At 42.0% G+C, this 13273-nt stretch overlaps 1 protein-coding gene across 2 annotated transcripts in view; it reads left to right on the forward strand.

Annotated features, from left to right (window-relative positions):
- Positions 1 to 8465: 8465 nt before the first annotated feature.
- The window catches only part of slc9a1a (solute carrier family 9 member A1a), a 35104-nt gene continuing 30296 nt past the window's right edge, over positions 8466 to 13273 (forward strand). For both annotated transcript variants that reach the window (XM_027019918.2, XM_027019922.2), the window contains exon 1: positions 8466 to 12379. In XM_027019918.2, the coding sequence (XP_026875719.2) occupies positions 12082 to 12379 (298 nt within the window). In that variant the 5' untranslated portion in view covers positions 8466 to 12081. The remainder of the gene's footprint in view (positions 12380 to 13273) is intronic.

Consider the following 13273-nt stretch of genomic DNA (forward strand, 5'->3'; position numbering starts at 1 on the left):
GGTTTCTGGTTGGTGGGAAAGGTAAACCAGGTTTTCCTTGGCACAAGAGCACTGTTGCATTCAGCCTGGCTGAAAACCAAGCCTGGACATTTGGATAGACCTGTATCTAAAATTTGTTTACCATTGGAAGCATCAAAGTTAGGAGTGATAAAGTTAGGAGTGAAATACCCCCCTTGTGTAGGAAACCTCTGGCCCAAAGAAGAAAAGACACACACATGTATGCATACATTTAGGCTTCTCCTTTAACTAGTTTAATAATTGTAGTTATTTATTACAATTATGAGGCTGGTGGGTAGGGGCCATTGTTTGGTGTGTAGCTTTGTTTGTATATATTGTGTAAATATCACTTTAGATCACTAGGGGGTGAACTGTACTAACTGATGAGTCAGGTGTTGAGAGAGACAGAATAGCCTTGAGTAGCAAGAACATGCTGTTCTTACATCACTCATAAAAGAAAGCATGACATTTGAATTGTAGGTGCTATATTATGGTTCTGATGACTGCCATCTTCATCTGGGATGCATGTGACAGGTTTGTTTGCATAGGAATAGCATCAATAAATGGGAACCGCACCACAGCAATGTTACCTTTGGACCTATTCTTTACACTGGATGCATGTAAAGAATACTGTTGGATAAGATTTTTCCTTGTTTAACTCACATTCAGGCACGATATCTTATCTATTGTAATTCCACCATTTGGCAAGAAGAGACATCACCTTGTTTCTAAGGATTCTAGACTATCTGGCACCCCTTTTCTCAAATATTCATAACACCAAATGTAATGTATTAGTTAACTGTTAAGTGTACATTGCATTAATGTATATTTATTAAAGTGCTAATGCAAAAAAGGTTAGATGCATTCAGTTATATTTTCCAATCTGCAAAATTTGCATTTTACCTACATTACGTACATTTACTCATTATATGAATTTGCACAAATTTGCATCTCAGGTTTTATATGCAAACCTTCGACAATTTTGTTTCACTACTGTCAGAATCATAATTGTAAGCCCTAAGAACTGAGGCTGGTATATACGTTAGCTCAAACGATGTCACCTCCCACTCAGAAGTGCTTGTAATATTTCACAATAAAAGACTTGCTCTTGTTTAGCGTCAAAGGGTTTTATTTGTTATATGCTCAAAATTTATATTTCCAGCATTTGGCAGACACCCTTGTCCAGAGCAACTTACAGTGGTGCTTTGTAATCTTTATCAAATACATATTTTTATGTGACAATAAATAGAACAATAAATAATAAATGAATAGGTGAAACAAATATACAATAAATAATTAAATGGGTTACAATAGGTGTTAGAATTCTCTACAATGCAACTCACTTTTCTGTAAATGGTTCTTTATATCTCTCGCTTTCTCTCTCTCTCTTTCTCCCATGTCATGCTGTACTATGCTGTTTAGTTTTAGACAGGAGCAAGGCTTTGTCAATTGGTCTGGAGTTACTATCTCATTCTAGACACTGCATATCATATCATATCTGAACATCATGTCTGGAAAATTGCACCTGCTATGTCATTTAAATATTTTGTGTACTCATCTGTTTTGCTCTACCATCTATATATTCTCATGTATCTCTGAATAACGTGTAAATAAAGTGAAATGTATCCCAGTGCAGATGGTGGCACCAGAGGGACAGGGTTAAAGAAAATAGGAATATTTTCCTTACAGTAGGCCAGTCTTGAAATGACCAGGGATAAAACAAGCATCTAAGTGGCTTCAGGGGAGAGAAATGTTCTGATGTTGCTGGAGAGGAACATCAAGTTAACAATATGAGGAGGAGAGAACAATAGTTGGTTATAGTTGGAGTTATGATCGCTGTGTGACACAGAATGATAGTTGGTTATAGTTGGAGTTATGATCGCTGTGTGACAGAGAATGATAGTTGGTTATAGTTGGAGTTATGATCGCTGTGTGACACAGAATGATAGTTGGTTATAGTTGGAGTTATGATCGCTGTGTGACACAGAATGATAGTTGGTTATAGTTGGAGTTATGATCGCTGTGTGACAGAGAATGATCATTGGAGTGTGCTGCTTTAAGCCCAGACTGCTTAGGACCCTCTAGTTCATTCAGTGTATGATAGACAGACATCTGATTATAGTCAGACCATTCAAGAACTTTAGTAAGAAAAGACAGAAGTGATACTGGTCGGTACCGCTCAGTGGCAAGGATGGGTTTCACCCTTGCTGTTTGGAAGGTCCTCAGTACTTAACCAGATGACAGATAATCAATCATTCCTAATTGAAATGACGAAGGGCAGCAAGTCTTTTGAGATGGACTGGAGAGCTGTGGAAGGGATGGGACCCAAAGGTCAGGTGCTAGGGTTAGTGGACGAAGGTCAGGTGGTAGGGTTAGTGGACGAAGGTCAGGTGGTAGGGTTACAGGACGAAGGTCAGGTGGTAGGGTTACTGGACAAAGGTCAGGTGCTAGGGTTACTGGACAAAGGTCAGGTGCTAGGGTTACAGGACGAAGGTCAGGTGCTAGGGTTACTGGACGAAGGTCAGGTGGTAGGGTTACTGGACGAAGGTCAGGTGCTAGGGTTACTGGACGAAGGTCAGGTGCTAGGGTTACAGGACGAAGGTCAGGTGCTAGGGTTACTGGACGAAGGTCAGGTGGTAGGGTTACAGGACGAAGGTCAGGTGCTAGGGTTACTGGACGAAGGTCAGGTGCTAGGGTTACTGGACAAAGGTCAGGTGGTAGGGTTACTGGACGAAGGTCAGGTGCTAGGGTTACTGGACGAAGGTCAGGTGGTAGGGTTACAGGACAAAGGTGAGCTGGTAGGGTTACTGGACAACAGTAAGCTGTTGGATTTCTTCAGTGGAAAGTGGGGAAAAACATGTGATTAATCTGTGCATGCAATATCTGTACATGCTAGATGGTTACATGTTTTATAATGAACTGGATGAGAGATCTTAGCATTTGTTGGAAAAAACTAAATAAAACAAAACACTAAACTATGTAAGAATACTGGCATCCAGGACCTGAGCTCCCCACCTCAGCTATTAAAGAAATCTTGCACTTACGATTACCACATGGACCCTGAAGCTCAAAGAGGCGCTGATGCTAGTGAGTGGCCTACATTTACAGCGTGTAGATGACGCTTTTACCCAAAACAACTTACAATTATGACTGGACAGAACTTGAGCAATTGAGGGTTAAAGGGCTCCAGGGCCCAATAGTGGCAAGCTGGTGGTGGTGGTGGGACTTGAACTGGCAACTGTCCTATTACTAGTCAACTACCTTTGCAACTGGGCTACTGCCCCTGCTGGCCTGGAAAAAAGGCAGTAGACACAACACAACAAGTTGGAGGAGCAGTGTGGTGTGAGATGGATAGGCCATCACATGCACCACACTGTAGACATGGCTACTGTAGCTATCCAACAAAAGTACACAAAGCCTTGGGTCATGTCTCGGGAGCTGCTCTGGAAACATCTGACCTCAGTGGAAACACCTGACCCCTCTGGAAACATATGACCCCGCTGCCATTGACAGCCTCTCACCTTATTTGCTTCTCTTTAAAGATGACATTGTGTGTCTAAATGTTTTCTGCATTGAATGCTGCAAGGATTGTCGTGGTCTCACCTTTCCCCCCCAGCAGATAGCTCTACACAGGGCTAACCCACCTCCAAACTGGTCTTGCAGGCCTGTCTCATCACAATTCCAAAGATGTGATATCTCTGGTTTCAAGCTCCCCCACCAGGTCTTCATGCTGCTGAACCCACTTTCCAACCACCTCAGGGTTCAGCCCTGATGTTCACGCTGCTAAAGAAAGAGCCTCTGGTTTTTCAATACTCAGGTCTGGATTCCATTTAAAAAATTGAAATCAGTAATACCCAGCAGTACATTTTACTTCTAAGAAGCCTTTGATTTTATCAATCTTTGCATAATTAAAATGTAATTCCCCAGATGGGGGAAACCTCTTTTGGAGAGGGCCTTGATAAGTTTGGCCAGTTCTTTCTCAGATCCCTCTGGCAGGTATTGCTTTCTCCCAGCCACATAGCCAAAGACAGCAATTTTGCTGCTTTGCAGAGAGGTCCTAGAAATGTTTCAAACCCTTGCTAAAAAGCGAACATTTGGTGTTTGCTCTCTCTCTCAACTTTCTGTGGATACCCCTCCTTCTGTCCTTACACCACTGGTTGTACTGAATTTTGAATGGTTATTATCCACGTTTAGCAAGTGAATCCTTTTATGAACGGCCTTCAAAGTTTAACTGCAAACCCAATTGTAAATGTTTTTTTTTTTGGTTTTTTTTTATTGTGTCAACCAGTACCGGCCACCGTAGTTTGTGCTACCGTAGTTGCCAAGGCCATATTTAATTCCGTAAGAGATGCAATACAATTTAAAAATTCGCACGCAACAAACTGACCTTTACAAGCTCATCTGAATGAGTAAAAAATGCATAATGCAGGTTAAATGGATATTTGAAGATACAAAATGGAACATAAGGTACCTTTCTTTTTACGATTTAATCATTTTAGGAACTATATTAACTCTACTCTAAGGCGTACGATTCACCAAAAGACTTCCATAGTTTTTTTTTCTCTCCACTTTAACAAGTTTATTTCACAGATTTTATAGTACCAATAATAACCGGTTGTAACGTATCCGCTGGCCCGAGTGCCGAAGGGCATGGAGCAGGACGCACAGACTCCCTCGATAATGCGAAACATTTATTAACACAACATACGAATAACAGTGGCACTCACACGCAACATTACCAACATTGTGCAAACATAGAACTAAACACCGCCTACAATAACGTGAAACAAAGACTGAATACGATAGCAGACTAACCGAGGTTTAAATAGGCAATGAAGGTTGAACCCCGTGCAGGTGCGCGCAATCATGAAGGGCGTGGTCATACGTGAGGTGAAACCCCTGCACCCGGCAGGCCGTACCACGTGACTTGTGGGGGAGGAGGGGAGGGGAGGGGAGGGGAGGGGAGGGGAGGGGAGGGGGGGGCGTCCCGTGACACCGGTACTCAAAAGTAATGGTTAGTGGACGTAGCAAATGACTTAGACATAACGCTGGGCGATACGTGCTGAACATTTACATTTAAAATTAAATCATTTAAATAAACATATTACTCAGATACTACACCCTTAATGTCAGGAAGCCCAATCCACCTCAGCACTGTGGTTATATTAACACTTTTAAACAAACATATTTATATTGCAGCCCCGATAAAGAAACTTTCTCACGAAACAGCATTTTCTATGGAGGATTATTCAAAAGCCTAAACAAAGACAAACTATGAGAAAATGAGGAGGAAGAAACATAACGAGGGTAAACCCCCAAGGGAACTAAGGGTGACAGTGAACCTAACTGAACATTCACATTACTAAATGATAAACATTAAGTTTCGAACTAGTTTTCAACCTGCAGAGTGGTGCACCGCATCACAGGAGCTCTCCATAGCTGCCTGCCTCTCTCTGTCTCTGTCACAATATTACAGCCAAGGTCTGTGCACCCATTCATTTTAAAATTATGGCAGCAACAGGCCTCAATGTCACTACTGTCTATGAAACACAACAAATGCATGGTCTGCACACCACAGCGTCAGGGAGTCGCTCTTCTTAAACAGAGGCGCCCATGCCCGCTACTCAAGATGTAATCAAAACCACAAAAATTTCCACAGACGTCCTGAGATTAGAGGCAGGTGAGGGTTGGAACTAATGTCAGGTTTCTAGGTTGCCATGAGCAGTTCTGGGTAGCCATGTTTTAAATAGCCGTCAGGATTCCATCCGCACAGTAATTTCAGTCCTGAATGCAGCAATAATTGCAGTGACTGTGGTCCAGTCCCATCTAGAAACAGCCCAGTCATTTAGTAGTCATAAGCAGACCAGACAACAGTGCAATCGAGACTGTACCCTTGCTTGACTGGAACACACCTTAAATGGATATTTGGCTGTATAGTGGGTTTCTTGACTTTCTGCAAGCAACAGAAACTCAGCATTTGGCATTCACTGTGGCTCTGGATCACATCACACAGACTAATGTAGTGTAACATGTATTGTAATGTATAACTAGTTTAACTAATGTGTCCAGGTTGCATCTTTAAATTAATTGACCTGTGTCTGTCTTATCTTTTTTTTTTTTTTTTTAATGTCCAGATAACTTGGACATTTGAAATACGTTAAATTAACAGTGACACCGATTGTTTCCATTTTAAAGCTGTCGTCAGGGCCTTTAACTCTGTGTGAGCGTGTGCCATGGTGAAGACACCTGAGCAAAGAGGGAAATAGTAGCAGGTAATACTGCTGTGTTAAACGTGAAAGGCCATCGTGCCAGGGGAAGCAGTGCTTGTGCTCGCCATCCCTGAATATTTGCATAATGCAAAGCCCTGGGCCTGTGGGTTAACTTACGATTCAGAGGTAACCTACAGCCTTCTAAAGCTAGTGGTAAAGTGGTGAAGTAGTAAGGGGACAATAACTTACATCATGTCTGCTTGTCCCTTGCTAATCGAAAGGGTTGGTATGTGTCTGCAGAAAGGGTTTACATTAACCTTCCCCAATGGGTACCTTCATTGACACAATAAAGGAAAACACAAACGTGGTACTTATATATATTTTGGGACACAAGACAAGACTAATAACTAGGATGTGTTAAAAATATGCTATTTACAACAGCTTACATGGCACATAATGGCCATAATACCATCCTTCCAATCTATCTGCTGAGCATGTGGACACAAAGTCAGGTCACTAATAGAAATGCCGTAAGCAAATCAACCATTTTCCAGATGTCTGAGCAAGTGACAAACAACAATTTACGACAGAGTATGTATGTGTGGTCACATGTTACATTATAAAGGTAATTGCTCTTTAAGTGAGGAGGATATAGCTTTGAATACTACCATACAGACACAGGCCTTAAACCGGTACAGTAACTTTGCTAGCACACATTTACTATTTGCCAATGAGGCTTTGCAAAGGCTTCACAAGTGTTTTCTGGGAATATGTGTCTAGGTAAACTGTTTCAGTTTAAGACTGAAGAAAAAAAGGAGAAAGCAGATCATTTGCAAGACAGGCAGTTAGCCAAAAACGGACCTTCAAAGAAGTCATTCTGACCCCAGCACAGTGTTTGGTTTGTTTGTAACGTATCCTCATACGCTCCGTGTCGGCTCTATGACCCTGGACTGCCCTAATGAGTCTGATTTTGGATTTGCTCATAATAAATCTCGCTCTTCTCCGCATATGTGCCCGCCTCCTTACTGTTCACTGTTACATGTGGTAAGAATCGCCAACAGTCTTATTACATTTAAGGTCCTAAAACAATTCTATTTTAAAATCTACTTTTATATATGGTGAAAGAAAACGCTAAAATACTGAACCAGTTCTCGGAGCCCTTCTTGGACGTTGCCTGACTGAATATTTGAAAAATGGCTGCAAACAACAGACGAGTTATTTTGCTACAAGGCAGGGCACGTTTTAAATTGAGTGACTCAAGTAAAATTATGACTGCAGTATTCCTAATGCTAAATGTAAGTGGGGAGCTAGCTTGCGATTGCGGTTTCTGCAATTGTCCATTTTAAACTCATGCTAACTGTCATTGTCTTGTGTTCCAACAGAGCTTACGTTTTCAGTATATGGGTGCAAGTGAAGAAGCCTAGATATGGGCTACAGAAATTGCATAAATCCCACACTAACCAAATACATAAAACTGTAAGTAACCCCAGTAAAAAAAATGAAATATCTGAGCAATCAGCCAGCACAAATTGTTGCTACTTTGTAAAAAGCAAGAACAATGCGTGCACATGGACTTTATTGGGTTTATTTCATTTTGTTATTCAACCAAAAAGGTGGTAAATGTGACGAGCAGTAGTTGTTTAATGTATCAGACGTATTCTGATTGAATCTTGAAAACGCACTGCATGATTCTATGGAAACCAACCATTTAAAGAATGTCGGAATCTTTGGATGCAGCATGTTCGCAGCTGACAGTAGAAATGAAAATGACCACAAACTGTGTATAGCTTGGATATTTCTTAAGCAAAAGAATATGGTATGGTTTTACAGATACTGCTTTCCGGTGGATTCGCCATACAGTTGGCCATGGGTGCACGGCAACCACGCAACCTACTATAGGTGCCAAGTTTGTATTTTCTGTATTTGTCACAAAATGTTCCCCATTTTGGAAGGCTAACGTAAACCTAAAGGTTTTACATGGTGAACCCTTTCTGCAGACGTGTTCTGACCTTTATCATTTGAAGCAGACATGAGGTACTGCAGTTTAACTTACCACAGCCATGGAACTGAGAGGTTTCCAAGAACTCCATGCGCAACATGTATTGGGGGCCTTGGGTTCACTTGCTCCCTATACCCTGATGGATGTACAGCTGTGAAGCCAGAGGAACAAAACCAGGAATACATGGATAAATGTGGCTTGTGTTCCCTGGCTACATCAATATGTGCCCTATTATTTTTTCAGAATGTTTTAATGCCAAATTGAAATCACACCGAAACTTTATTGTATGTCGAAAATAACACATTCATAAGGAGGTTAATGGGTCAGCTATAATCATGATCAGCTGTTCTACCCACCGGACCTCTCAATATCAAACTGAATACACTTGTTTTACATTAAACCAAGGCAATGGAAAACGTGTTATGTTGCACAAGTTATTTACAGCAATGCAACATCAGGAATCCTGATGCCCTTGGATCAAGCATGGACCTCACTGGCCTTCAGAGTCCATCATGCACAAATTCTCAAACTAGTTTGCATGGCTTGGGCACTTCACGTGAAAGGTCACATAGAGAGCTACAGAACTACAGATATCTTTACACATAACCTGCAAGTACTCAAAGGTCATTCTGAAATAGATCAAAATTCCTTCTTGCTCAGAGGTGACATAATAGATGCCATGGACATCAAATGAACAAATAATGAGCTCTTGCATATGTTTACATGCTAGAATTATTAGCAGAATAAAGTCAAAGTCAGAGTAAGCATTGTCATTCCTTTTCACGACAGACATGTAAGGTGAGACAAAAAATAGAGTTTCTCTAGGATACGATGTAATATTTGACATAAAATAGAAGTGCAAACAAGAAATAGAGTAAATAGATGTTAAAACATGTAATGAACTGTGTACAAGACTGAAATAAATGATACAGGTCACTATACAGTAGTTAAACTATGACTAAACACAGGACAGGGCGGTAAATGGGGGGCAGTGGGTTGTGTTTTACATGCATTACATGTGTAATAGCAATTAGCTCCCATGTTCTTTACAAACAAACGTGGGCATGATGGCTGGAGTAGAAGGAAGTGAAGTGTTAAAACATAGAAAGTTGTTCAATTCTTGATGAATGGGGCAAAAGCTGTTCCTTCAAGCCATGTTTATGGTGAAAACATAAGAATAGTTGCAATGAAACAGAATTGTATATTTCTTAAAGCTAATCCATATGTTTCACATTAAGACACCCCAGAACTGGATTGTGAAACTCCTGAATTCATAAATATCATGGATTTACTATAAATAAGGTTGATGTTTGTCCCAAAGGCAGTAAACATGGAGCCCCCACAAGATCCTCCCAGTATGACCACATGTACAACTTCTGACAGTCTGGCTTGAGGAATGGCATTTTGGTACAGAATTCTGCTTATTTGTCATTTAACAGTGGTACCTAGTTACTTCCAACAATGCATAACAATTAGATTGTACAACTACATCAAGAATACTACAACATGCACAAACATTTATCCTGTTTTACACAAGCAAACATTGGTGAATATGGTTTGGAGAATAAGAGACACCCATGTGTTTATCTGATTACCATGTCATCATACATGGTTAAAAACAGTGCAGTCATTTGGAAGAACAGGTGAGCATGTAATTAAGGCTGTTGCTTTTTTGCACAATGATGTGCTTTTTTCACCTAGTTTAACAGAGGGGAGAAGAACACTAGTTAGCAAATGTGTTATTTGAGATGGTAGGCGTGATTTAAATTCCTTTTAGGCAACACTTTTGCATGCATAGCTAATTAAAATAGCGCTTGATTTCATACAGTATAAAAGCTTTACATAACTAGTCAGCTATGCTTTATGGAGAGGAAAACTGGGATGGTTCTAAGGGCCAGTGACTGACAGGGCTCTAAAAATGATGAAACCATTCATTTTTAACCTATCATCACTAACAGAATATTTTATTTACAGTGTACTAGGAAAAATACATTATATTTACAATTGTAGTATTCTTTCGCAAAAAGTAAACAACTGGAAAGACTCTGTTTGAACCCTTTCCCTTAACATGAAATGGTTCAGTCCCACCCCAAAGCAGTCTTGAACAGTACTTACTACAGTGCATCTTGTCTCAGCTTCCTAAAGATAAATCTATTTTCCAAAGACAAAAAGAAAGACAATACATCACCCAACTGAGAACAAAATATATCTGAAAATAATGGCTGGACTGCCACCAAATTTGGTGTGCACAATCCAAACCCCAAGCGGAAGAATCCTGTTGATTTGGTAGACATTTCCTCAAGCGCCACCAACAGGCCTTTCCATCGTGTGTACACTTTGTTCCAAAATCTGCTGCTGAGCAAGATGATTATTCATTTGAATTGAAGAGGTTAATGTATATTTCTTATATTTAAATTATTCATTAATGTTATGATAATTTTCCATTCAATAATTTTACAATTAAGTTACATTTAAACTGTTTTTATAAAATTTAAACAAGATGGGTATCCATCTTGACTCAATAGTGAGTCCCACAATAGTGAATGCAGAATGTTGCATGCATGCCTGCACGGTGTTATATTTTCAGGACCGGCATGGCCTCTGGTGATGGGGCCAAACATTCTTGGCCGCGGTCCAAGCTGCATTGCAGTTTTAAATCCGTTTGATTCAATGGCATTGGGCTAAAGAGTGAAGGGTGAAACGGGATGCAGCTCTTTTGTGCCCGTGCTTAGGAGGAGCGCGTGAAACAAAGAGAGGCCCGGCAGTTTTTAAGCACAGACATCAAAGCTAACACGAAATGACTAGAGCACGAATTGCCTGCGTTTGCAACAGCTCAATCGAGAAGATGCGCTTTGAATGGCTTCTTTTAAGACAAGGTCATCGAAACCCTCCTTCCCACCGGATGTCGCTGTAGTCGCAGTAAATAAAAGGAACTCTCCACCCGCTTATTTTCTTTCTTGCATTATTTCAAACGTTTCCAAAGCGTGTTTTATCGGTTCTGTTGAATCAGCACCCCAGTGATCCTTCGACGGTATGTTTAGCTCGTTATCGCACTGGGACTGTCTGTGGTTAGGAAGTCTGCGCGGATGACGTCAGGCACGAGATCGACGGGCTGCGTCTCCACTCGAGTTTGATGCGAGTCTTATTTTAGTTTTCTCGTGCACACCGGACAGCGCTCGAGTCACGCGCTAAATTCAAACCAACGCGGGTCCGAGCACTCTCGGTGTCTCGCCTGGGGATCTTTGGACCCGCTGGCAGTGAATGTCATTTGCGTTTTCCGCCGTTGCCGTAACAAGGCTGATATTGAACAAAAATGAACATGTACTCCATGCGCCTTGAATGCTGAGCGCTCGAGCGCCGGCTGCGGACTGCGTCTCGAGCGATGACACTGAGGATACTTTAACATGGTCAGCCCTCGGTCAACAGCTTCGCACTTACACAGGTCGACTTTTAGCGCAGGAAGTTAGTGGTATATAAAATGTCCGAAATGGCGATTGCATTTCTTCGGGAGCTGTACAGTCGTGGCTAGAGATGCATACGCTCTACATTTCCTGGTTCGCATACAGCTAACGTTGGCTAACAATCTGGAAAGGGTGTGTACCTTATAATTAGCCTGCGAGATAAGCAGCGAAGTTTCCTAGAGTGCCCGACCAGTGGAGCAAAGGCTAGCAGTTGGACAGGTAACGAAGTGTCGATAGGTAGTCCGTTTCAAAGCGTAGCAGCCTAGAAGATGATGCTTAGACTGTTTGGCGTAGCACGGCTCCCCTGACTAGCATGCGCTGTGGCCCTGGACATACTTTAGCGTGTAATTCGGCGGACATCTTCGCACTTTATTTCGTTTGCTTGGAAGCGTGACACGCACAGTGCCGTTGCAGCATGCCACTTTTCCGCGCGCCCGCACTGGCAGGCTGCAGGGTTCGGTCGGGCGCGATCGCGGCGGCGCTGCTCGCGGGGTTCTTCTTGATGCCCCTCGGCGCGGCCAGCTCTCCGGACATGCCCATCGGACACGGGGACGGGGAGGGCGCACACCGCGATCACGCTCCGGCCCACGGGGGTACCAACCAGAGCACCCACACCAAAAAAGCTTTCCCTGTGCTGTCCTTTGATTACAAGGCGGTCGAAAATCCTTTCTTGATATTGCTGTGGATTCTGCTGGCTTCCCTGATGAAATTAGGTGAGTTGTTTTTGTATATATTTCTGTTTGGGGACTTTCTCCCTCATTATATTGTACGTTACTGATATTTCTGTACAGACGGTCCAGTACTTCATTGACCTTCGGATGTGACAGGTTGATTTGTCGGTCCTGAGTTACTACTTGTATTGCTGATCTGACCTCATTGAACTCTACACATTCACCACTTTTATTAGAAAAAATCCCACTACGTCAAGCAGCTACGTTCATAGCGCAGCTTCTAAGGTACTCGTATCTTACAGGTGTGTCAGGCTGGTTTAACGTAATTCCAACGTAACTCACCACCAACCTTATTAAAAAGATTTAGATAATAGAAACGTCTTGTACTTGAAAGGCCTACAGTTACTCTGTCTGTTGACATACATTGTTCATGTTCTTCACTGGTTAGTTTCTGACCACTGCTGACCAGGTATTGTTTGGGTGCCGGAGCCAACACAGCAGTGACCCTGACCTGGTATACCTACTTTTGCACAGCTAGAAGTGTACCAGCAGAGCAGTGTTGCAGCTGTTTGTACGTATGTCCGTGCTGCGGCTCTGTTCAGTGCACTCTGCCGTCCAAAACTGTTCTGCCAGAAACATTCCCATAATCAGACACGGCCGAACAATTGGACATTGGTTCACACAAACTGTTCATGGTGGTGGGTGTGTTACAGCCTCTAAGGTGTTTTTAATAAATAAATCTTTGTAAATAAAGAGCGAGTTTTGGCAGAGCTTCCTTAAATCCCCTCATTCCTATAATGAATGATGCCATCCAGCCTGAATGTGCTGCCTTTGCTTGTGGAAGTATTTTGGTGGCTACGGTAGTGAGGGGTGATTGCCCCACATCGCTTGGAACAACTTCTTGGGTCTGCTTAAAAATGGATGTGTACAATAGGT

This window comes from Electrophorus electricus, chromosome 5 (assembly GCF_013358815.1).
Source record: "Electrophorus electricus isolate fEleEle1 chromosome 5, fEleEle1.pri, whole genome shotgun sequence".
Taxonomy (NCBI): domain Eukaryota; kingdom Metazoa; phylum Chordata; class Actinopteri; order Gymnotiformes; family Gymnotidae; genus Electrophorus; species Electrophorus electricus.